This window comes from Mandrillus leucophaeus, unplaced genomic scaffold (assembly GCF_000951045.1).
Source record: "Mandrillus leucophaeus isolate KB7577 unplaced genomic scaffold, Mleu.le_1.0 Scaffold382, whole genome shotgun sequence".
Classification (NCBI taxonomy): domain Eukaryota; kingdom Metazoa; phylum Chordata; class Mammalia; order Primates; family Cercopithecidae; genus Mandrillus; species Mandrillus leucophaeus.
Genome location: NW_012104054.1, coordinates 2,074,933 through 2,101,825, shown reverse-complemented (window position 1 = coordinate 2,101,825; position 26,893 = coordinate 2,074,933). Strand labels below are relative to the sequence as shown.

General features: G+C 40.0%; 1 protein-coding gene and 1 long non-coding RNA gene across 2 annotated transcripts in view; both read left to right on the top strand.

The window, feature by feature from the left end:
• The window catches only part of NXPE3 (neurexophilin and PC-esterase domain family, member 3), a 38,047-nt gene that overhangs the window by 6,817 nt on the left and 4,337 nt on the right, over positions 1–26,893 (top strand). The window contains exons 2-4 of the mRNA XM_011990773.1: positions 8,810–9,564; positions 14,920–14,993; positions 24,968–25,174. Coding sequence (XP_011846163.1) covers positions 8,810–9,564; positions 14,920–14,993; positions 24,968–25,174 — 1,036 coding nt within the window. The remainder of the gene's footprint in view (positions 1–8,809; positions 9,565–14,919; positions 14,994–24,967; positions 25,175–26,893) is intronic.
• Positions 10,360–12,475, top strand: LOC105547258. The gene is made up of 2 exons (XR_001007199.1): positions 10,360–10,886; positions 11,212–12,475. It is a non-coding gene; the product is annotated as an uncharacterized LOC105547258 (long non-coding RNA).

Below are 26,893 nucleotides of genomic sequence, written 5' to 3'. Positions count from 1 at the left end.
CTAATGATCAGTGATACTGAGCTTTTTTTTTATATGCTCTTTGGCCACATGTGTGTTTTCTTTTAAGAAATTTCTGTTCATGTCCTTTGCCCACTTTTTAATGGGGTTGTTTCTCTCTTGTAAATTTGTTTAAGTTCCTTATAGATGCTGGGTATTAGACCTTTGTCAGATGCATGGTTTGCAACTATTTTCTCGTGTTCTGCAGGTTGTCTGTTTACTCTGTTGGTAGTTTCTTTTGCTGTGCAGAAGCTCTTAAGTTTAATTAGAGCCCAGTTGTCAATTTCTGCTTTTGTTGGAATTGCTTTTGGTGTTTTTGTCATGAAATCTTTGCCCATTCCTGTGTTTGGGATGGTATTGCCTAGGTTGTCTTCTAGGGTTTTGACAGTTTTGGATTTTACATTTAAATCTTTACTCCATCTTGAGTTGATTTTTGTATATGGTGTAAGGAATGGGTCCAGTTTCAATTTTTTGCATATGGCTAGCCAGTTATTCCAGCACCGTTTATTGAATAGGGAGTCTTCCTCATTGCTTGTTTTTGTCAGCTTTGTTGAAGATCAGATTGGTCGTAAATGTGTGGCCTTGTTTCTGGATTCTCTATTCTGTTTTGTTGGTCTCTGTGCCTGTTTTTGTACCAGTACTGTGCTGTTTTGGTTACTGTAGCCTTGTAGTGTAGTTTGAAGTCAGGTAACATGATGACTCCAGCTTTGTGCTTTTTGCTTAGGATTGCCTTGGCTATTCGGACTCTTTTTGGTTCCATATGAATTTTAAAATAGTTTTTTCTGGTTTTATGAAGAATGTTGTAGGTAGTTTAATAGGAATAGCATTGAATCTGTAAATTGCTTTGGGCAGTATAGCCATTTTAATTATATTGATTCTTCTTATTCATGAGCATGGAATGTTCTTCCATTTGTTTGTGTCTTCTCTGATTTCTTTGAATAGTGTTTTGTAATCCTCATTTTAGAGCTCTTTCACCTCCTTTGTTAGCTGTATTCATGAGTATTTTCTTCTTTTTGTGACAACTGTGAATGGGATTGCCTTTCTGATTTGGCTCTCAGTTTGGCTGTTGTTGATGTATAGGAATGCTAGTGATTTTTGTACATTGTTTTTGTATTCTGAAACTTTGCTGAAGTTGTTAATTGGACAAGCTTTTGGGCTGAGATTATGGGTTTTTCTAGATATAGAATCTTATTGTCTGCAAAGAGAGATAGTTTGATTTCCTCTCTTACTTGGATGCCCTTTCTTTCTTTCTCTTGCCTGATCCTTTGGCTAGGATTTCCAATGTTGGATATAAGCGGTGAGAGGTGACATCCTTTTCTTGTGCTGGTTTTCACGGGGAATGCTTCCAGCTTTTGCCCATTCATACTGATGTTGTCTGTGGTGTTTTTATATTTAAAGCAAGTTTCTTCTAGCTAGTGTGTAATTGGATCTTGTTTTTTAATACAGTCTGATAATCTCTGCCTTTTAGTTGGGGTGCTTAGCCTGTTTACCTTTAATATATTTTTTGAAAGCATTTTGGTTACATCTACCATTTTGCTGTTTGTTTTATATTTGTCCCACCTCTTCTTTATTCCCTTCTTCCTTTTATTCTGCCTTTTTTTTGGTGTTGATTGACAAGGTGTTTTTGTGTGTGTATGTTTTTTTGTTTTTGTTTTTGTTTTTTTTTTTAATCTGTGCTTTTCCAGTCTGGCTGGTAGGAAGTACTATTCCTGTATAAACTCAGGTTACTGTTTTTTTATTTTTTTATTTTTTTAATTTTTGCTTTCAGGTAGTTCTTTCCCCAGCCTCCAATAGTTTCATTATACACATATGCTCATAATTGCTCTGTTGAATACTGGAGTGGGACTCTCTGTAGATCTCCTGAGTTATTTTTCTTCACAGTTGTTCTGCTTTCCTGTGAATTACAATCACCATGGTCTTTAAGACTCTCAGCCTCATCTCCTTGCTTACAATCACCATGGTCTTTAAGACTCTCAGCCTCATCTCCTTGCCTTGGGTGGTTTGCCATGCTCTACCTGGGCTCCTCTTCCTGTGCTGCAACCTGGAAACTCTCTCAAGACGCTAAGCAAAGGACAGTCCTAGGGCTCACTTCGTTTGTTTACTGCCTATTAGGCATCACTGTGTTTTATTGTCTGATGCCTAGTGTCTGGAAAAGCATTGTTTCATATATTTTGGCTTTTGTTTTCTGTTGTTTCATGTGGGAGGCTAAAGTGCGTTACTGTTTCTCTATCTTGGCCGGAAGTGGAAGTTTGAGGGACTTGAATTTGTGGGGAAAGAGATTATAGAGAAGCGGAAAAGGGGGAGGAGAGGATGAGATCTAGAGCACAGGTGGAGCACATAACCTTTTGTAGGACAAGGAACATGAGTATATTGTGAGTATTCTTATTTTATTAATTTTATAGGAGGAGCCATGTTCCTTTCTCTGACCTAAGAGGGAAATATATCATGATGGTTGGTAATGCAGATACATTTGCTGCCAGAGAGTAGGACATTCAGGGAGTTTCTGGCTGTGAAGGAGATGGAAGGTAGAAGGAGGGTAGAGCCCAGGAGGTTTGTGTACAGAGGTTTGAAATAATGGTTTTCTAGATGGAGTTTGAAATAATGCATTTCTAGATGGAGTAGGATGGCAGAGGGACAATACATTTCAAGACCTTAAGTGTGCATGGCACTTACCTGCATTGGTTTTGTGAATGTGTGTGCTAATTTTATCATATTCAACACACTAAATATTATAATAGAGAAAAAAGATAGCTGTGTAGGTCTTGGGTAGAGAAGGAGGAAGGCAAAGGGAGAGACAGAGAGACTTGAGAGGGTAGGCCACAGTCCCACATCAGTAATGTTATAACAGTCAGGAGGAAATGTTAGAAAATTATTCTTTTGTTCCACTTCAGTTCTTGGAAACTTCCGTACTTAATGCCAGCTAAAAGCTCTAATTATTTGAACGAACCAACTCTTTTCTACCGAATGCAGACGGGAGGTATCAATATTGAATAAACAGTTGTGATATTGAAAATCAGATGCATCTTTTAGTGGAGGGAGCTATAAGCATTTTCACCTGTCTGAAGAGGTGATCTTGTCCAGCATGATACTGTTGTCATGAATTTTAAGCTGCTTATTACTGTGATGATAATTGATAAAGAAGCTTGGAGTAAATGGGGAAAAAGCTCTGGCTCTGAAATTTGGCAGTCTCTCACTCCCTAATCCCTTTCCATACTATGCTTCTGACACTTACTGTACTCTTGTGATTGGAGTATCTTATCAGTTTCTAAAAAGCAGACTCAATTTTAATTAAAAATATTACATAAGATGGGCGCAATGGCTCATACCTGGATTCCTAGCACACTGGGAGGCCCAGGTGGGTGGATCATCTGAGGTCAGGAGTTTGAGACCAGCCTGGCCAACATGGTGAAACCCCCATCTCTACTAAAAATACAAAAAAGCTGGGTGTAATAGCGGGTGCCTATAATCCTAGCTACTCAGGAGGCTGAGACGTGAGAATCACTTGAATCCTGGTGTCAGAGTTTGCACTGAGCCGAGATTGCAACACTGCACTTCACCCTGGGCAACAAAGTGAGACTCGTCTAAAACAAACAAACAAACAGAAAAACTCAAAAAACAGCCCATAATATGAGAAGGGGGTATTTGTAGGAATGTCTAACAAAAGGTTGGAGGGAGAATTGCAGCCTTTTATTTCTCTGATAAGCTCTCATTGAGAAAGTTCTGCATTTTTCTTCTTTTGCCTTATTCATTGATATTTTAGATATGTATTATAACACCTGTGTATTAGGACTTTGGGCTTCAAGTAAAGGCACCTGTTTCAAGCTAATGGTAATACATATTACTTATTTGAATAGAAGTTAGTGGATAGGTTGGGCATAGTTCTTTTGGGAATCAGCCTCTGTTTGTCTGTAAGCCTCTTAACTGTGCCTTCTTTTGTGTGTTACCTTTTATCTATGGCATCCTCCTTCATGGTTGATTGTAGGATGGCTGCCGGAGTAATGGCGTTTTTGCTTTCGTGTCCATGTCCACCTGAAGAAGCAGTTTTTCTCTTGAAACGATCTCAAAATACTGTGTTTTTTAATTCGTAAGTAAAATTCAAATAGCTGTTAGCAGGGGGGATTAGTGGTGCCTGGATTTGGCTGCATGCAAGCATAAGCCTCCAGCAACCTCTTCTGGTTCTCATAGTCCAGAATTGGGTCACATGCCCATTCCTGAACCAGCCGTTTACCTGGGATTACCCCTTCATCAGTTAGGCCCACCCCTGAGCTGACAGGTCAGCAAACAGCATTGCTGTGGTTCAGTAGGCCAGGAGTAAAATGGATGTGGGACAGGCAATCACCATGTTCACTCCAGCCCATAGGTTATGATGACTCGAGGAGTGAGCCATCTGTTTGGTGTTTCCTGTTAGCTCTGAACCTAAAAAGATGGCAGGCGTGAAGTTGCCGTTGTCTTTAGGAAAGTTAAGCAGATTGACATTTTTGCATTTTTGTCATTTGCAAGTAAAGTTTAGGGGAGTTACCACCAAATGTATGGTGATTTCTGGATTGGGTTGCATGTGTCAGTCAGTTGGGTGAGGAAGAGAGGAAAAGGTTAGGAAGAAGAGCTATGCTGTAATCACATGGTGCATGATTTGGTCCTTAATGGTGTGTCACAGACTTACAACAACTAAAAAGGAGAGGGCGGCTGGAACATTTCCTGAAAGGTAATCAGTAAGGTAATAAAGGGAATTTTTCAAAGTCAGTTTTGTTTTCCCCATGCCATTTTTAAAATAAACAAATACTGCCATGTACCATGTACCCTTCAAAATGGAGGCTCCTAGATGGGATTCTTTAAAATGAAAATGTGTGTGTGTTAGTATAAAATCAGAGGGGAAAAATGCAGAATCTAAGAAGAGCATTAAACATTCTTGTATCTTGAGATTATTTTTACCTCATGTAGGATTTTGCAGTGGTTTGCCATAGGTGGGGAGCCTGAGGCCTTGTTTAAGTGTTTTGCTAGAAACAAGGAAACGCTATAGCTATTGAGGAGAGAAATTTTTGGTTTTGCTTTGTTGTTGTTTATTCCCCTGAAGTTTAACTAATTGCATAACGTAACGCGTAGTTTTCTACATCTTGGGTAGGCTAGTTACATGCCTCAGGTTAGGTATATAACTCTTTTCCTGCCCATTTGTTCCTGTATCCTGTTTACTAATAAAGTAGTTCATGGAATGCATGGAAATTTCCAAGAATGGGAAATGGTATTAAGTACACAATTGGATTCCCTCCCCATTCTTTACGCTGAGTGAATATAATTGCTTATTTTTAATTATTTGGGTCGTTAGCACTAATTATACATTACATACTTATATCTTGATTTGTGAACCTTACGAGTTATCTCCTGACTTGCTCATATGAGGCAGTGTAGCATGGTGGTTAAGAACACAGGTGTCGGCCGGGTGCGGTGGCTCACGTCTGTAATTCCAGCACTTTGGGAGGCCGAGACGGGTGGATCAGAGGTCAGGAGATCGAGACCATCCTGGCTAACATGGTGAAACCCCGTCTCTACTAAAAAATACAAAAAACTAGCCGGGCACGGTGGCGGGCGCCTGTAGTCCCGGCTATTCGGGAGGCTGAGGCAGGAGAATGGTGTAAACCCGGGAGGCGGAGCTTGCAGTGAGCTGAGATCTGGCCACTGCACTCCAGCCTGGGCGGCAGAGCCAGACTCCATCTCAAAAAAAAAGAAAAAAGAAAAAAAAAGAAAAAAAAAGAACACAGGTGTCAATTCAGATAACTTGGCTTCTAATCCTCTGCTGCTTCTGACCTACATGGCCTTGAGCAAATTATTAAGCTATTCTTTGCCTCAGTTTCCTCTTCTATAAAATGGACATAATAATAGGACTTACCACATGTGATAATTTGAACATTGAATTTAAAGATTCATGTAAACTGTTTATAAGAGTATCCAGCACATAAATGCTTACAATAAATGCTGGGTGTTTCTGCTACTGCTGGTTTTTTTTTTTCTTTTTCTTTTTTTTAAGCACAGGGTCTCACTCTGTTGTCCAGGCTAGAGTGCAGTGGCACAGTCATTGTTCTCTGTAACCTCTAACTCCTGGGCTCAAGCAATCCTCATATATGTATACACACATATATGTACACACACACATATACACACTTATATATGCACATATATAAGTTTTTGAGACAGGGTCTTGTTCTGTTGTCCAGGCTGGAGCGCAGTGGCACGATCTCAGCACACTGCAACCTCTGCCTCCTGCGTTCAAGCAATTCTTGTGCTTCAGCCTCGTGAATAGCTAAAATTACAGATGTGCACCACCACACCCAGCTTAATTTTTTTATTTTTAGTAGAGACGGGGTTTCACCATGTTGCCCAGGCTAGTCTCGAACTCTTGAGCTCGAGCGATCCCGGTCTGCCCACCTCTGCCCCAAAGTGCTGGGATTACAGGTGTGAGCCACTGTGCCCAGCCTAGTTTTAGTTTATATTTATTTATGTATTTGTTAGAGACAAGGTCTTGCTCTGTTGCTCAGACTGGAGTTCTGTGGTGTGATTATAGCTCACTACTACCTGGAGCTCCTGGTTTCGGTGATCCTCCCAGCTCAGCCTTTCACGTAGCTTAGGACTACAGGCATGTGCCACCACGCTTGGCTAACTTTTAAAAAAAATTTATTGTAGAGATCGGGTCTTGCTATGTTGCCCGGGCTGGTCTTGAACTCCTGGCCTTAAGCAGTTCTTCTGCCTCAGCCTCCCAAAGTGTTGGAATTACAGGCATGAGCCACTGCACCCGACCTACTACTGTTAATGAAAGATAAGGCCTCTGCTTACTTCATTCTCCTTCCACAATTTGTAAAATTAATTTTATTTCTATATATAACATTAAATAATATATTTAGACCTTTTATTTCCCCAACAGCCTAAGATAATATATCTTAACTTTCTACTCTAAGTGATGAAGAAAGCACTACTCATTGTTACTTATTTATTATTATTTTTTTGAGATGGAGTCTCACTCTATCACCCAACCTGGAGTGCAGTGGTGCAATGTTGGTTCACTGCAACCTCCGCCTCCCAGGTTCAAACAGTTCTCTGCCTCAGCCTTCTGAGTAGCTGGGATTACAGGCACCCGCCATCATGCTCGGCTAATTTTTCTGTTTTTAGTAGAGACGTGGGGTTTCAGCATGTTGGCCAGGCTGGTCTTGAGCTCCTGAACTCGTGATCCACCTGCCTTAGCCTCCCAAAGTGCTGGCATTACAGATGTGAGCCACCGCACCCGGCCTACTTCATTCTTTTATATTTGATTTCCACTAGTTATAATATTACTTTTGCATCATTAGGTGGATTCTTTATGGACTGTGTCCTTCAAGGAATTGGTCCATTTCATCTGGGTTATCCAATTTATGGTCACAGAATTGTTCATAATAGTCCTTTATTCCTTTAATGTCCATGGGATCTGTAGTGATGGCCTCCTTTTCATTTCTGATATTAATAATTTGTGTCCTCCCTCTTTTTTTCTTAGCCTAGGTAGAGGCTTATCAATTTTATCGATCTTTTAAAAAACCAGCTTTGGGTTTCATTGATTTTTCTTTATTAATTTCCTGTTTTCAACTTCACTGATTTCTACTATCATACTTATTATTTTTATTCTGCTTATTTTGGATATTGTTTGCTCTTCTTTTTCTAGTTTGCTAAGATGTAAGGTTAAATTATTCATTTTAGGTCATTTTTCTTTCCTAAAATATGTATAGTACTATGAATTTCCCTCTAAGCACTTCTCTTGCTTCATCCTATAGTGTTTAATAAATTATATTTTCACCTTCACCTAGTTAAAATATTTAAAAATTTCTCATGAGATTTTGTATGTTACTCATTTGTATACCATTTTGGGATTTTTCCAGCTATCTTTCTCTATTGATTTCTAGTTTAATTTCATTATGGCTTAAGAGAAGACATTGTATGATTGTTATTTTTAAAAAATTTTTAAGGTGCATTTTATGGCCCAGAATGTGGTCCGTTTTGGTGAATGTTCCATGTGAGCTTGATGTGAAGTAGTTTACAGATGTCAACTATATCCAGTTTATTGATGGTGCTGTTGAATTCAACTATGTCCTTACCGATTTTCTGCCTACTGGATCTCTGTATTTCTGATAGAGGAGTGTTGAAGTCTTAGACTATAATGTAGATTCATCTATTTCTCCATTAGTTTTTGCTTCACATGTTTTGATACTCATTGGTTAGGTACTTACATGTTAAGGGGTTGTTATTTATTTATTTTTTTCGGAGAATTGACTCTTTTATTATTATGTAATGACCCCCTTTATCTTTGATAACTTTCCTTGCTTTGAAATCTGCTCTGAAATTAATATAGCTGCTACTGGTTTCTTTGGGTTAGTGTTAGCATGGTATATCTTTCTCCATTCCTTTCCTTTACTTTTTTCTTGGTGTTTCACCATCTTAGGTTGGACTGGGTGGCTAAAGTGGGCTGGAGTTGGGTGTTTCCCTTGTCTCAGGTTGGTTAGGCTCTGATAAAACTCCAATAGGCTAGGTTCTGATAAAGTAGTTTCTCTTGAGGGGCAGCTTTGCTCAGAACAACACAGTGCTCTACATACTTCAGAATGAGTCCTTTTCCCTTTCCCTTCCTGGAAGCCCAAGAGAATTTTTTCTTTGATATTCACTGTGAGAATCCGGGAGCTCAAACTCACTGTGTGAGCTCCTGGAGCTAAAACTCACAGAAGTGTGGGGAGCCCTCTGAATTTATGCCGAAAATACAGAGACCTATTATAGTGGTAATTTCTGTTGTTTGTGTCTTCTTCTTTAGTACTTGGACCATGAGACTGTTTCAGCCACATTCATCGACAGCAGTGGACAGTTTATTTCCTCCCAGGTGACAGGAATTAGCCGAAATCCTTACTGCGGCTATGATCAGCAGATCCTGTCCAGCCAGGAGCGCATGGAGGAGGACTCCTTGCTGGCTGCCTTGCACCGACAGGTTCCTGATGTGGCCCCAGTTCCCTTTGTGAAAAGCACTGACCCTTCTTCCAGCTACTTTGTCATCTTGAACTCTGCTGCCTTCTTTCAGGTGGGAAGCCAGCTGGAGGTGCTGGTTCATGTACAGGATTTTCAAAGAAAGCCCAAGAAGTATGGTGGAGACTACCTGCAGGCCAGAATTCACTCCCCCAAGCTGCAGGCTGGGGCTGTGGGCAGGGTGGTGGACTACCAGAATGGGTTTTACAAGGTTTTCTTTACTTTGTTATGGCCGGGCAAAGTTAAAGTGTCCATATTTCTGGTCCACCCCAGTGAAGGGATCAGAGTTCTTCAGCGCTTACAGGAAGATAAACCAGACAGGGTCTATTTCAAGAGTCTCTTCCGTTCGGGAAGAATTTCTGAAACTACTGAGTGCAACGTGTGTCTTCCTGGGAATCTGCCCCTGTGTAACTTTACAGACCTCTACACTGGGGAGCCCTGGTTCTGCTTCAAACCAAAGAAGCTCCCTTGCAGCAGCAGAATTACCCATTTCAAAGGTGGATACCTGAAGGGTCTCCTAACTGCTGCAGAGAGTGCTTTCTTCCAGAGGTACGTGCTGTTTTTTCTTGGGGATAATTTGAAGAGTTCTTTTCCACTGTCCTTGTCCCATTTAGGAGACTTTCTGGTATTGGGTATGTGTTTCTTATCTCTCTCTCATCGTGGCCCAATTCAGAAGAGGTAGGGAATAAAAAAATAAACATAGATTTGTATTTTTCGTTAGTGTTTTACAAGTGAAGCTTAGTGCTTATCTAAGTCCAAATTAAAGACCTTTTACCCTTGAATTTTTTTCTTTACCCTCATATCTGTTTTACTTTAGAACCACATAGCGGGTTTGCACAGTAGCTGTGTAAGTAAAATCCCTTATTCACAGAACAGATAAAAGTTATCCAAGGGCCAGGTGTGGTGGTGGCTCATGCTTGTAATCCCAGCACTTTGGGAGGATGAAATGGGAGGATCGCTTGAGCCCAGGAGTTTGAGACCAGCCTGGGCAACATAGCAAGACCCCATCTATTTTATGTGAAGAAAATATATAATCCAAGAACAGGCTGGTAGGCCTAGTAGTCAGGCTGGTGTTTTGTCTTTGTATCTAATGAACTGAAACTTTAAAAAGTAACATAATAACGGTTTTTAAAATCATTTGAACATACTGATTAAAAAACTATGAATATGGCAACATTGCTGGGTTTACTTAATAAGCATAGGAAGTCAGGAATGCCACAGAAAACTATATTTTTTAAGCTATATAGTTGTTGAAATTGTTGCAGTATTGTGTTCAAATTTCTATTTCAAATATAAGCATAAAATATTTTCAGCATGATGATAAATACATAGAATAATGTGCAGAAAGGAATATGGAACCAATATGAATTACAATTTGTGTTTTCTTCAACATTTCATAACATTACTAAGACATAAAAAATTATAAAAGCTACATGGTTAAAAAGTACCATTTTGGCCAAGTGTGGTGGCTCATGACTGTAGTCCCAGCATTTTGGGAGGCTGAGGTGGGAGGAAGGCTGGAGCCCAGGAGTTTGAGGTTGCAGTGAGCTGTGATCACAGTTGCACTACAGCCTGGGCAACAGAGTGAGACCTTGCCTCAACAAAAAAGTACAATTGTTTGAAAGAATGTATACATGTTTTTTACTTTTTAATGGAGTATATTGTTTTTAAACAGTCCTTGGTAGAGAGAATTTTTTCTTGGATAAAAGGGAGGTATTTTTGTTAAGTACATCTGGGCACCCTAAAAAATTTCATGGTTTATGTCCACTCATTACCGGATGGGAGAAAAGTTGCTACCATAAAGTATGTGGTTTGTAGGAGTTCCTAAAATAAAACCCTTCAGTTTTCCACCCTGAAGTCAGCTTTTGGTCATACCGGGTTATGGGCCGGGCGCGGTGGCTCAAGCCTGTAATCCCAGCACTTTGGGAGGCCGAGACGGGCGGATCACGAGGTCAGGAGATTGAGACCATCCTGGCTAACACGGTGAAACCCCGTCTCTACTAAAAAAATACAAAAAACTAGCTGGGCGAGGTGGCGGGCGCCTGTAGTCCCAGCTGCTCGGGAGGCTGAGGCAGGAGAATGGCCTAAACCCGGGAGGCGGAGCTTGCAGTGAGCCGAGATCCGGCCACTGCACTCCAGCCTGGGCGACAGAGCAAGACTCTGTCTCAAAAAAAAAAAAAAAAAAAAACAAAAAACATACCGGGTTATGTACATGTGTAGTGGATTCATGCCATACCTTTGGAAGGCCAGCAGAGGGAGCACTACTCAATGTACAGTGTTTACTGTACTGCTAAGAATAGTATTTTCTATGGTTCAGTACAAAATGAAAACAAAATTAAATTTCACAACTCCTCCAAACAAAACCAAAACAAATTTTTTCATTTTATTCCTGAGTTCAGGTTTCAGACATGCTGTTTATTAGTGACTGAGCAGATTATTTTATTTCTGTGTACTTTTTTGCCTATGTATGAAGACTACTCAGTTACCCTATTTTAGAGGGTTGGTTGGTTTGTTTTGCAACAGAGTCTCACTTTGTCACCCAGGCTGGAGTGCGGTGGCATGATTGTAGCTCACTGCAGCCTTGACATCCCGGGTTTGAGCGATTCTCCCACCTCAGCCTCCCGAGTGTGCGCCACCTCCCGTGTCAGACTACAGGTGTGTGCCACCACACCCAGCTAATTTTTGTATGTTTTGTAGAAATGTGGTTTCACTATGTTGCCCAGGCTGGTCTTGAACCCCTGGGCTCAAGTAGTCCTTCTGCCTTGGCCTCCCAAAGGGCTGGAATTACAGATGTGAGCCCCCATGCTCCGTTAGAGTTGTGTTTTTAGATTTTTAAATTAGTATGGATACATACTAGTTTTACATATTTTTGAGGTAGATATGATATTTTGATACAAGCATATAAAAGGTAATGATCAAATCAGGGTAATTGGAGTATCCATTGCCTGAAGCATTTATCATCTTTGTGTTGGGAACATTCCAATTCCACTGTCATAATTGTTTTGAAATCTATAGTAAATGATTGGTAACTATAATTGCCCTATAGAGTTATGTTGTCAGTCTACTTAGTGGTCTAGCAAAGAGGAAGAAGCATAGTAATTGACTCAAATTCCATGTGGAAAATAGAGAAAGTTTAGAGAGCTAACTTAGTGTAAAACTTAAAAGTATTTCTGACTGTAAATTCTACCATTAAAACAAAAAACACCCGTGAACCCACAAGGATAAAATAATGTGTTTGTCCCTGCCCTTACTTGCATGTCCTGGGTGAGGCTGGTTGATGGTACAGTGTTGTAGAATAATTGCAGAATTCTATTTACCTGGACGTTTGCTGAGAAAACAATGTTTGAGGTGGTGTAAGTTTTTGGAAAGCAAACATTTGACAGAGTCCTTATAATTGGTTTTCATTTTCCATCCTTTATTCTCTTTAGGTTCTAAAATATTGCATAAGACCATCTGAAAAGAAAAAGAAAAAGATTTAAATTGATTTTTTGGGGGATCTTTGGGTGTACTGTTTTGAGCTCATGGCCCAAATATGTTGAACTGATAACCTTTTTTACTTCTCTTCCTTGGTAACTCATAACCTTACTTAAACCAAAAAGAATTAAGAATCTTAGCCTTGGTATTTGGTTCCCTAAATGACAGTTGAACAATTAGAGGAATGTCATCTTTGTTCTTTATCTATAAGGGAGTAAAAGTGTTAGTTTTGGAAAGGACAACAGGGGTTTCCTTAAAGATCCTATTAATATAAGGGAAGGCCTTTTGAAAGAATGGGCTTATCACCTACAACATTTCCCTTTTATTTTAGCATGATTGCTGCTTTTTTCTAACTTTGTATTAAAAATATTGAATCTTTAGAAACATTGCAGGAATAATAACAATGAACTCATATACCTTTAACTTAGATTCACTATTATTAATGTTTTGCCACATTTTGCTTTTCTTTCTCTGTGTTTATATGTATCTGTGTATAATTTTTTCCCCTGAACCATCTGAGAGTATGGTGCAGACATCATGGCTCTGCACTCCATAAACATGCCTCTTCTAAGAAAATAGACTTTCTCTAACATGTAACCATAATGATCACATTTGGGACATTTATCATTGTTATAGTACTATTATTTAATATGCAGTTCATATTAGATATTCAAGTTTCTTCAGTTGTCCCAATAATGACTTCTATAGCTATCTTTTAAATTTTAACTAATTTAATCTATGCTTACACAGTATGTTTGGTTATCTCTTTAATCCAAAAGAATTCTTTAGACTATTTTGTTTTGTATGACATTGGCAATTTTGATGTTGCTGTTTTGTAGAATGTCCTTTACTTTTTTTTTTTTTTCTTCTCGAGACAGAGTGTCGCTCTGTCACCCAGGCTGGGGTGCAATGCAGTGATCTCAGCTCACTGTAACCTTCGGCTCACTTTACTTCCTGGGATCAAGTGATTCTTGTGCCTCACCCTCCGGAGTAGCTGGGACTACTAGGCGTGCACCACCATACCTGGCTAATTTTTGTATTTTTAGTAGAGATGGAGTTTTGCTGTGTTGGCCGGGCTGGTCTCAAACTCCTGGCCTTAAGGAGATCTGCCCGTCTCGGCCTCCCAAAGTGCTGGGATTACAGGCATGAGCCACCACGCCCAGTCTACTTTGGATTTGCTTTATTGTTTTCACTTTCCATGTGATTAGATTGAGGCTAAATATTTTGGCAGGAAAATTATAAAGGAAATTATGTTTTTGCAAGAAAATTATTGTACAGTAATGATTATATAATTCTTATAACTATAGACAAGTAAATTGTATATTTTTTTCTTACCATAAAACTCTAAACTCATGAAAGTAGTTTATATGTGCTGTCTTAAAAATCACTTTATTTAAGCTATGAAATTATATGCTCTAATGTGGCCAGGCCTGCATGCTTCCTTCATTACTTGTTTTTTGTCTGTCTCCTGTGTGGCAGCTCCATGAAGAAGGAGATGTGTGTTTTGCTTACTGTAGTAGCCCTGGATTCTAGGACAGTACCTGGCTTCAGAAGCTTAAGAATTATTTGTTGAATAAACAGTTTTTTCTGAAATTGATGAAATAATAAAAAATGACTGCACATTCCCATATCAAGAGTTTGGGGAATTAACATTTTATTTTTTTGGTTTTGGTCTAAGTACATGAGGCCTAGTTTTATTGTGACTCAGTTTTTGGAATAGTTGCCCTGAATTTTCAGTGCTTTCCCTCCCCCACGTTTTAATGCAGCCCTCCAAAAATATTTACTGAGTGTGGACTCTAGACCAGGGCCTGTGCTAGGATACAAAGATGAATGAGGCATCACCCTTGTCTTCGAGTAGTATATGTTTTATTTTATTTTACTTTTTTCCCCTGCTGCCTCCCTCGAGTAGTACATGTTTTAGTAAGGGGAACAGACACTAGAGAGTCCTGGTGATGATGAGCAAAAAGTACTGCATAAGTAAATATCTGGGGGCAAGTGTCCCACGTAGGACTCCTCTGAGATCTGGAAAAGGCCTAAGGAGTCAGATACATGACTTAATGCAGCATGAACTTGCAGCCTGAAAACTAGATAATGACAAAGTAGACATTCTTGTCAGTGTGAGCCATTCTCTGAGTCCGAGGGGAGTACATCATTCAAACCAGAATTGGTCATTTTGGAGTTTGCGCTCTTAGCAGTATACAGTGGAGTGAAATTTTAAGAATCAATTTAATTTTTTTCAGTTTTTATATACATATGACCTGCTTATTATAAGAAACCCAGTTTATTATTTGTGTTGGTTAACATTCATAAGTATGTTTCATCATCATAAGGCTCTGTGAAATTAGTCATTTTATCATTTGCAAGTAAAGACATATATCTGAAAATAAATGTTCCTGAACCTGAGCTTGTGCTTTTTTATTCCTCTTAAAGTGGTGTCAATATCAAAATGCCAATCAACTCCAGTGGACCTGATTGGGTAACTGTGATTCCCAGAAGAATAAAAGGTAAAAAAAAAAAAAAAAAAAAAAAATAAGCTTGATGATTTATTGTTTTTCTTACTAAGTGGGTTGAGGCTCTGTTGTTTCATTTATGTTGCAAAAACTTATATGCCATAGTTACTTCTGGGCACAATTGAAAATATTAAAAGTACTGTTTGATTAAAAAAATCAGATCTTATATGCATAATTCTGAGTTTTGGTATTTATTGTTATTTTATTTTATTTTTTTGAGACAGGATCTTACTCTGTTACCTAGGCTGGAGTGCAGTGGCACAATCTTGACTCACTGCAGCCTTGACCTCCTGGACTCAAGTGATCCTCCCACCTCAGCCTCTCAAGTAGCTGGGACTACAGGCATACACCACCACACCTGGCTGATTTTTGTATTTTTTTTGCAGAGACAATTTTTTGCCATGTTGCCCAGGATGGTCTTGAACTCCTGAGCTCAAGCAATCCTCCCACCTCGGCCTCCCAAAGTGCTGGGATTACAGACATGTGCATGGCCGAGTTTTGCTATTTATGCTCATGTAAAAATTTTCTTCTCTTGCCAGCCCTCTTCTGTTTGGCTCTTTGAGTCTTTGAACAATGTTGTCCAATGTGGTAGCAGCTAGTCACATGTAGTGATTCAAATTTAAATTAATTAAGATTAAATAAAATTCAAAATCTAGTTATTTAATCACACATGCCGAATAACTATATGTAGACAGCGTTTTATATAGAATTTATCCATCATCACAAAAAGTTGTGTAGGACATTGCTTTTCTAGAGATACTTGAGACATATGGGTAAAATTATAATGGAAATGTTTAAAATAAAAAACACTGGGTTGGAGAATAGCAGCTGTTCTCAAAGTGTGATCTGTGGATCCATGGCATCAGCATTACCAGGAGACCTGATAGAATTGCAGATTCTCAAGTCCCAGCTCAGACGACTGAAACAGAAACCCTGGCTGGTGGGGCCCAGCAGTTCATGTTTTAACAAACTTTTTGGGTGACTCTGATTTATTGCTGTAGAATATTAATAGTAAAAGAACAAAATTCAGAGCAGCAAATGTTTATGTTATGTTTTTGCAGAACAGATATAATTAGCTATCGTGATTTTTAGAAAGAAGGGATGAACGTTACTAATGAAGCTTATACAGATGGCGGGCAAGGTCCTTCTAGCGTTTAAAAGTGTATTAACTAATAGTACTCTACTCTGTAGATGTTGCAAACCCTTTTGCTTCAGGGGCTCAATGTTTAATACATGTGGATCAAGCAGAGTGGATATTAGCCATATGCCTTGTTTGAGTGGTGGGGAAGGAACTGAAAAGCAAGGACCATCTCAAGGGGCAGCCTCTTTTCAGTTTCTGCTCCTTTGTTACCATGTAGAAACAAACCCTATATGGCCAGATCCATAGATTTGTTTTTTCCAAGAGAAACCAGAAACTTTGATTTTTAAAATGTGATATCTCCAGATTTTAGAACATTGACATCTAATTCAAGACACTGAAAATATTGTATGGGCTAAATGAAATCTGTTTGGACCATATGCAGCCAGGGCACTGCCAGTTTATATCCCTTGTCTCTACTATCGTATGCCACAAGAGCTCCCAGTCTTTTCCTGACGAAGAGCTGTTTTTGATTTACTTGAACCAAATGAATTACTAATTTTAGAGGCTTTGTATATGAGACATCGATAATGGAAATATTTATCTTTTATCTGTTTGGGCCTTAGATTGCTTAGATTGTCAAGATGTCAGTAGACATGGTGTCCTTCAGTAGTACTGCGCTCTAAACACTCTCCATGTCTGACGTCCTCAGGAGGCCCTCTCTCCCACTGCTGGATCTGTCCTTCTTTCTCACAGTCTTTGACTGGCTTGCCCTTATTGTGATGTCCCTAGGTGTCCCAGGGATGGTCAGTGGGAGGAACTTTGGAAAGTTTACCTGTACCTGACAAGTCTTGAGGATCAACCAGGAAGTGGCTATGGTTTTATGATTTACTCTTCTGGTTAGAGGGAAGATAGATTTGGTAATTAGTGAGACTTTTGATATACTTTTAGAGGAAGAAAGTATGAATTAGTAGGAGCAGCATATCCTGGTTTTTAATAGGAAAACCATCTTCTTGTAACAGGTATATAATTGGAAAGAAAAGAGAAGGGCAATTGCTTTATGGAATATAGAAGGAACCCAGCTTGGCAGAACTTCATTGAATTTCACTCTATTGACCACCAGGGGGCACTCAAAGACCCTAAATAAAGGGCTCGTATTTTTCCTTCTTTTACTTCATTCTATGCAAACATTCTGTTTCTGCTTAAACTTTCACCAACTAATTTTAGCATTCATCAGGGTTCATCAGATCTTGCCTGTGGCAATGATTTTGGTGGCATTCTAATTGTGACTTTTAATGTCTCTCAATCTTCCAACGTTTATTAGTTGGAATTCTGCAAAGAAGAGTTGTCCCTTCTTCGTTTTAAGTATTTATATCAGTGTAGACTCATGATAATTTCATTCTTTGGGTTATAATCCAATCCAATTCCATCATTATTTTATTTTCTTTTATTTTTGCTCAAATTGTTCCAGTTTTGGCAGTTGAGAACGCTTTCAGTTTGGCTTCTTTATGCCCTTTTGTCACCCTGTGTGCTCTCATCCTTTTGTTTGTTCTGAGCACTTCCTTTCTGGCACCACAAGGTATTTGAGGCTTGTGTTGTATTTTCTTTGCTTTAGCCTTAGAAGGGGTTTATAGTATTTGTACTTTTATTTCACTTATGAATTCTATATTTTGAAGTTTTTTTCCCCTATGAAATTGTATTTATGTATTAGCTAATTAATATTCTTACAAGGTAAAATTATTGTTAAGATTCATATTTAGGTTGCTTGAGATTGCCAGTGCTACTGCTACTTGTGGTCATAATTCCAGTCAAAAGCAAGGGAAAACAGTTTGTAATTCTAGTTGACTACCTTATTAAGGGCAAGCATCTGGTTTATGTCAGGTTTTCCTAGTGCCAGAATTACTGCTGAGTTTTCATTAGTACCTGTAATGTGGTCCCCAGATTATCACAGCTAAGTGGCTCAGGAACCTTGACAGATTCTAACCTCATCAACAACTTGAGGTTATATTTTTGGGGGGAACTTACTGAGAGTTTAGGATAAGACTCGATCTAATAGCAACAGTATAGATAAGAACAATGAAATTTTACATTTGTGTGTTATCTTTGTAGCTGTCGTAGGTTGAATACTAAGAGGACTTCCAGTGATCTATACTCTTACATAATCTCCGTCCTCTTAAGTGTGGGAGGGACGTGTAAATATGATGGTGTATCATTCCTGTGATTTGATTATGTTATATGACAAAGTTGACTTTAAGAGAGTGACATTATCCTAGGTAGACCTGACCTTAGATCAGATAAGCCCTTAACAGGGGCCATGTTCTTCCTGAAGAAAGAAGGATTCCATGTGAGGGAGATTATTTGTTGCTGGTTTTAAAGATGAAGGGGGCCACATGGCTAGGAATATAGGCAACTTCTAGGAGCTGGAGGGCATCTCCTGGCGGATAACCATCAAGGAAATGGGTCTTAAAACCACAAGTAACTGAGTTCTGCCAGTAACTTCAATGAACTGTTTTTGTTTGTTTGTTTTTTGTTTGTTTTTGAGACAGAGTCTCGCTCTGTCGCCTAGGCTGGAGTGCAGTGGTGCAGTCCTGGCTCACTGCAAATCTCTGCCTCCTGTGTTCAAGCGATTCTTGTGCCTCAGCCTCCCAAGTACCTGGGATTACAGGTGTGTGTCACCACTCCTGGCTAATTTTTCTATTTTGAGTAGAGATGGGGTTTCAGTATGTTGGCCAGGCTGGTCTCGAATTCCTGAGCTCAAGCAATCTGCCTGCCTCGGCCTCCCGAAGTGCTGGGATTACAGGTGTGAGCCACGCGCCTGGCCTTGAATGACCTTTTTGAAGGCTCTTCTCAGAGAACGCAGCCCTGATAACATCCTGATTTCAGCCTGTGAGACTGAGGAGAGAACACAGTTATGCTATGTCTCAAACTCCTGACCTGCAGATCTGCGGGTTAGTAAATGTCCCTTGTTTTTAAGCCAGTAAGTTTGTGGTGATGTGTTACACAGCAATAGAAAACTAATAAAATAACTACCATCTAGACCAAGTTATTGAACGTTTAGAACACACAGGATGTTTCCAGGACTCTAGCATGCGCTTTACTATTCACACTATTACGGTATTGAATTTTCACAGTAACCCTTCAAAATTACTAGTAGTTGACACATTTTATGGATGATGTAACCGGAATCCAGAGATTTCACTTATTGTGTCATCATTTTGATTCCTTCTCTGTTAGGCTAGACTTTGAGGGTGTAGTTAGGGAATCAGATGAAAGTTTAAATGATTTCTGAAGTCTCAGAGTTGGAGATGTGGAGACAGACTTAGACTAGGTCCTGTGACTCTTCATCTAGCATTTTCCCTACTGACCCTTAACCATGTTTAGGAGGTATGGCCAATGATGTCTTACTTTTTTTTTTTTTTTTTGAGAAGGTGTCTCGCTGTGTCACGCAGGCTGGAGTGTAGTAGTGTGATCTCGGCTCATTAAAACCTCTGCCTCCCGGATTCAAGCAATTCTCCTGCCTCAGCTTCCCAAGTAGCTATGATTACAGGCACAATGCCACCATGCCTGGCTAGTTTTTGTATTTTTAGTAAAGATGTCGTTTTGCGTGTTGGCCAGGCTGGTCTGGAACTCTTGACCTCAAGTAATCCGCCTGCCTTGGCCTCCCAAAGTGTTGGGGATTACAGGTATGAGCCACCGTGCCCGGTCTACAGTAGTCAAATGTATCAACCTTCTAGTATACAGATCATGAAGTCAATGATAGTGTTTCATGTTATGCAGCAAAAATGAAACTAGGCATTTTATGGATGAGACCTCATCTGATATTGATTTCTAAAAAATGGCAGATAAATGTTATAACAAATGTGACAAAGCTATTTTATTTTTTTAAAATTTAACTAACTGGATGCAGATGTCAAAGGGACAAAGCTATTTTAAAAACAACTACTTTCCAATTGCTGGAAAAAAGAATTTGATATAGAATGTCTTTAATTTAGTTAACCTGGAAATCAAAGGGCCCATGTTCTGCATATAAAAATCATTTGAGGGAAGGAAGCCTCCTCAATATATCAGTGAAATGTATTTGTCTTTGTAAATGGTACCACATGTACCACTACCTGCCTCTATACTCACTGAGAAACTTTGTCAAGTCACTCTGTTACTTGCTTTCTTCATCTTTAAAAGATATTTGGACGGCCAGGCGCGGTGGCTCACGCCCGTAATCCCAGCATTTTGGGAGGCTGAGGTGGGTGGATCACGAGGTCAGGAGATCGAGACCATCCTGACTAACATGGTGAAACCCCATCTCTACTAAAAATACAAAAAATTAGCTGGGCGTGGTGGTGGGTGCCTGTAGTCCCAGCTACTTGGGAGGCTGAGGCAGAAGAATGGTGTGAACCCAGGAGGTGGAACTTGCAGTGAGCCGAGATCGCACCACTGCACTCCAGTCTGGGCGACAGAGCAAGACTCCATCTCAAAAAAAAAAAAAAAAGATACTTGGACTAGCTACTCTCTGAGGTCCCATTCAACAGTCTATGAATTTATAGAATTTCTATCTATGTAACATTCTTAGCTTTCCTCTGTAAAATGCAGAGGTTTTAGGGTAGTAAAATATATAGGACAGAAAAGTAAATTTCCAGGGTTTCATAGGGGGAATTCAAGGCGTAAACTCAAACTCAAGCCATTACAATTGCTGTGTAGCTGGACCCTTCTCATATTCCCAGCGCTTGGCAGAGTGTTTCTAACCAGTTCAATACACACTGTCCCCATTCCTCATCCTGCCTCATCCTATCCTTCCCTACTGACCTTATCCCAAGCTTCCTATGCTCATGGCAATCTCTGGTGCAGGGAATTGGTTGATCCCATTTCTTCTGTCTTGTCTTTCTTCCCCTTATAAACTGTGTACTCCCCGTTGCCCTGCCTTTTACTGTTCTTAATTCTGCAGACAATTCCATACCATAAAATGAAGGGACAGGTTTGCTGCACGTGCTCACCCCGCAGCCCTCCCCGCCCCGCTCCACCTCCATTCACGTTGTGTTCCTTTTGTCCAGCTCTTTCTGGATTATTTAGGGAAATTTCTCTATGCCTTTTTCTCCTTTGTTTTGTTCCATCTTTGGCCCTCCCTGTGGCTAATGGATTACACGGATGACACCCTGTTGACGAAAAGGCAAACCATGGGCTTTAAAGAGAAGCCAAGACATTTTAGAGATACAGGGACGTTAGTTTCAAATAATAAAAAATATCCCTTCTGGTTTTGCCCAAGTATTCATATGTGCTTTTACAACCACCTCGGTTTAAACTTTTTTCTTCACCAGCAATTTTCAGGATAACCAGAAAGTTGAATAATAGCTCATTTTTATTTTTTTGTTTTCATTATTTTTATTCCATGTGAATAGTAAATTAGGGGTTATATCATCTATTTAGGAGACTTTCATATCTCAGCTATCTTACATGAAATGCATTCTGAGTTCCAAGAAACACCGTTTAAACAGCCACAGACTGCTTAAAAATCGTCTTAAAATTGTCAGGAAATGTTTTTGTCCCAACTGACCATTAGGGGGCAACATAGGTATGTGCATTTTATTTAAAAAATAGGATTTTTCTCATGTAACATGCAGCATGTTTAAAGAATTAATGTCAGATTTAGTCATTGATTTGCTTTCCTTGACTTAGCTCTGGTAGTAAATATAATTGACATTTGAATGGAAATGGTAATTGTTTCCTGTGTGACGTATACTTTCCTTTATAACGCATATTTGACACAGAATAACGGAGTCTGCTGAATTAACAGTGGTAAAAAATGGTAACATCAAAATTACTTTTAATTCTCATTCTAGTAAATGTTTTCTGTGGGCCCTAGGTATCGTCTCTGGAGCTTTCTAGCTATGCCACTCGATGTACTGATATAATGAGGGAGCTTTGCACAAGGTGCAGTAACATGGTAAAGCTACACTTGATAACGTGTTGAGAAATTATTTCTGAACAAGCCAAGGAAATATTTACCCTCCCCCCCCAATTTTTCTTTGATAATCGCATTTGCCAAATAAAGCTTTTCTTTTTTTTTTTTTTTGAGACGGAGTCTTGCTCTGTCGCCCAGGCTGGAGTGCAGTGGCACAGTCTTGGCTCACTGCAAGCTCCGCCTCCTGGTTCACGTCATTCTCCTGCCTCAGCCTCCCGAGCTGCTGGGACTACAAGCGCCTGCCACCATGCCTGGCTAAGTTTTTATATTTTTGGTAGAGACGGAGTTTCACCATGTTAGCCAGGATGGTCTCGATCTCCTGACCTCGTGATCCACCCGCCTTGGCCTCCCAAAGTGGCCAAATAAAGCTTTTTAAAATCAGCGTTCAGTTTCCTTTTCTACTTGGGCTCTGAACCTGCAAAGAATTAGCAGATGCCGAAGAAAAAAGATTAGATACGCACTCTGTCAAATAGAGCATCTTCTTTGGAGGGATAAAAACCAAAATAATTTGGAGTAACACAGATAATGTCAAGTCAAATAAACTAAAAGTAGTTACAAATAGGGGACTCAATTAAATTTCTGAGTTATGTAAGCATTTAGATTCCAAATTGTGGCTTAATAGGTGACTATAGAATGACTGGATTATGATAAAGGTTGTGTATGAAAATGATGTAAACTGGTGGTTTCTTAGAGATTGTAGGTTTGAATAATTGTTAGAAATGAATAAATATATATCTTCAAGAAAAAAAAAAAAAAAGAAAGGCTAACATCTATAAACATTGTCTTTGAGAAGTAACCTAGCACACAGTGGTTAAGATCGTGGGCTTTGGGCTCACCTGCTTGGGCCAGGTGCTGACTTTGCTGCTTACTAGCTCAGCTCTGGGACCCTGGTCAAGTTGTTTAGCTGTTCTGAAAGGCAGGGATAGCAATAGTAGCTGCTTTAAAGAGTTACTGTGAGAATAGGAGATAATATGTTTGCTCAGAATAGTGTCTGATGCAGAGTAAACTTGCAAGAAATATTAGCCATTACAATCTGTTTTGAAGCATATAACGTTTGTCGTTTCCACAGTGGCATTTTCTACAGGAGGTGTTAGGGCAGAAGGATGTTGACTCTCCCTCTGAAAGGTGTCCTTTTGCTTGTGTTATCATGTGTAGCTAGGTTACAACCAGGAGTACACATTGGTGATGTATTTTTAGCATTGTTCATGATGTATGAAGACTTTCTGAACCTTTTGTATTATGGAGAATAATCCGTTAGATTGTCTGCCATTAGTTTGTTCTCCATATTAAGTGATTTTTTTTGGAATTAAAAATAAAATTTGAAGGTAGGATTCATGAATTGTAATTTTGCTTTTAATGGGATGAAAACAGTGAGTGAATACCACTCCATATGTGTAAAATATTAGTCTAAGTTGTTACTTGCCTTGCAGGCATGTGGGTGAGAAACTGTTCTGTTCTGGGAGAATGCTGGATAAATGCTTATGTCCACACATTTTCTTGGGTTTTGTCTTCCTTTATATTTGGCTTTGATAAAAACATTTGTAATCAGGCTGGGCATGGTGGCTCACGCCTGTAATCCTAGCACTTTGGGAGGTCGAGGCAGGCAGATCACTTGAGATCAGGAGTTCGAGATCAGCCTGGGCAACATGGTGAAACCCTGTCTCTACTAAAAGTGCAAAAATTGGCTGGGCGCGGTGGCTCACGCCTGTAATCCCAGCACTTTGGGAGGCCGAGGCGGGTGGATCACGAGGTCAAGAGAATTCAAGACCATCCTGGCCAACATGGTGAAACCCTGTCTCTACTAAAAATACAAAAATTAGCTGGGTGCATGCCTGTAGTCCCAGCTACTTGGAAGGGTGAGGCAGGAGAATTGCTTGAACCCGGGAGGTGGAGGTTGCAGTGAGCTGAGATTGCGCCACTGCACTTCAGCCTGGCGACAGAGTGAGACTCTGTCTAAAAAAAAAAAAAAAAAAAGCAAAAGTTAGCCAGGCATAGTAGTGCATGCCTGTAATCCCAGCTACTTGGGAGGCTGAGGCAGGAGAATCGCTTGAACCCAGGAGGTGGAGGTTGCAGTGAGCTGAGATTGCGCCACTGCACTTCAGCCTGGCGACAGAGTGAGACTCTGTCTAAAAAAAAAAAAAAAAAAAGCAAAAGTTAGCCAGGCATAGTAGTGCATGCCTGTAATCCCAGCTACTTGGGAGGCTGAGGCAGGAGAATCGCTTGAACCCAGGAGGTGGAGGTTGCAGTGAGCCAAGATTGTGCCACTGCACTCCAGCCTGGGCAAAAAGAGTGAGACTCCATCTCAAAAAAAAATGTAAGTAGAGGGAATGCTGAAAGTCCCTCCTTTCCTTTCTGTCCACCAACACGCTCATGCCCATTTCAGATCTTCCCATTTTTGTACAAAGGAAAAACTTTTTTTTTTTTTTTTAATTTTACTTTAAGTTCTGGGATACGTGTGCAGAATGTGCAGATTTGTTACATAGGTATACATGTGGTTTGCTGCACCTGTCAACCCATCATCTAGGTTTTAAGCCTTGTATTTGTCCTAATGCTCTCCCTCCCCTTGCCCCCACCCCCCGACAGGCCCCAGTATGTGATGTTCCCCTCCTTGTGTCCATGTGTTCTTGTTGTTCAGCTCTTGCTTATGAGGGAGAACATGAGTTGTTTGGTTTTCTGTTCCTGTGTTAGTTTGCCGAGAATGATGACTTGCAGCTTCATCCATGTCCCTGCAAAGGACATGAACTCGTTCTTTTTTATGGCTGTAGAAAACCTTTTTTTACTGAGGAGAAAAGTCTGGGATTTGAGATCTGACAGCAGGAAATGTTTCCCATATGCCATCAGACTAACAAATACATGGGCATAATTGTTTCTTGGGACATTTTTCATCTATTGTTGGATGAGAATATTAAAATATTTGTTTTTCGTTTTTCTTTACAGAGACTAACAATCTAGAACTATCTCAAGGCTTAGGAACTTTTCCTTCTGGGTATTATTATAAAGACCAGTGGAGGCCCAGAAAGTTTAAGATGCGTCAGTTTAATGACCCTGACAACATTACAGAGTGCTTACAAAGAAAAGTGGTGCATTTATTTGGTGACTCAACCATCAGGCAATGGTTTGAATACCTTACAACATTTGTTCCAGGTTGGTACTTTGCCTTTTGTTTCATAACCCTTTCCCACATGGGCTTTGAAATCAGCAGGCTCACTCAGGTGCCTGAAGAAAGGTTATCAGGTGAGGAAACATTTATTTCTCTGTAGGACTAAAGAGGTACTCGTACCCTGGAGAGAGGTGTGACAGTTTCTCATCAATAGCTGTGTTGTGTTGTACTCATGGAAGCACTGGGTTCTCATTGAGGTTTATGGCACTGATGAGCTGTATGACTTTGGACAAGTCATTTACTTTTTAGGGCTTCATTTCTCCATGTGTGAGATGAGACAGCTGGACCATGTCACTTCACAGGTGTCTTTCACTTCTAATATTATGGGTTGTAAATAGAGGTGGGCATTTCCAGTTGTTTCTCCCCTAGTTCTGTCTCATCCAGCTCCAAGTTTATAGTAGCTTTAAGTAGAAGGAAGCAGCCAGACCTGTGGTGGTCCATATTGCATCCTTGCAGCAAAGCCATCCCTGTGTCATCCATTGGGCCTACCATTGGTGTGACTCTGAAATGGAGTTGGCTCCTCCTGAGGGAGCCTGGGTAAGTTCCAGCATTCTTAACTTCTTGATTTCTCTGCTTGGCTCTGGGGCTATTCTCCACACTCAGAACAAACTCCAGTGGTTGGAGGTCCACTCCTTCTTCACAAGGGCATTCTTCTCTTTCTGGAAGGGGTGTGGATGAGGTAAGGAAGGAGGGATCCTGAAGGAGCAGAAATGAAGACCCTGCTTACAATTTAGAGAGCTGGTAAATGGTTTTGTGGGAACTGTTTTTAATGGCTGTGTGTGGGCAAGGCTTTTAATAAAGTAAAGCCTGATAGTTTGTTGTGAGTTGTTTGTGTTTTTTTTTATCAGCTCTTTATTTATTAGGTCAACTTAGTTTTATTTATTGATTGATTGATCGAGGTCTCCCTCTCTCACTCAGACTGGAGTGCAATGGTGTGATCGTGGCTCACTGCAGCCTCAACCTCCTGGGCTCAAGTGATCCTCCCACCTCAGCCTCCCAAGCGTTTGGGACCACAGGTGTGAGCCACTGCACTCGACTAATTTTTTGTATTTTTTGTAGAGACGAGGTCTCACTGAGTTGCTCAGGCTAGTCTCGAATGCTCATGCTCAAGCAGTCTGCCCGCCTCCACCTCCCGAAGTGCTGGTGGCTCACACCTGGCCTCAACTTAGTTTTAAATTGAATTTTTAGAAGGAAAGGAGGAAGTAGATATTGTCCCCAACAGTGTAAAGTCAATTCCACTTTTTGTTTTGCTTGTTTTTTAAATGGAAACAGATATAACTAAGCTTTGTTTGATAAAGTATAAGTTATACATTAGGAGAAGGGAAATACTTTGTATGGCATGATGCTAGACAAGGTTTGATGTGATGCTGACCAGCGGGGGCCTTTCTAGGTGTCTGTAGTTGCTTCTTAAATTCTAATGATGTAGCTTGGTATTTCCTTTGATAGCAAGGATCACACTGACTATTTTGATCACTTCCCACCATATGCTTTACAGACATATCTTCACCTGATAAAAATAAAGCCTTGTGTCAGTGCTTGATCTTAATCAAAAGAAAGTGGTAGCTTGAGCTTTTTGTTCAGTTAAAATGGGGCTGAATGCTAAGTAGTAGTTTGGTAGGAAAATCTAGAAGAGAAGCCTGGAAATGCAAGGAGAAAAAAGTGAAACTTACTTTAACCCTTAAGAAGAATATATGACAATTTTA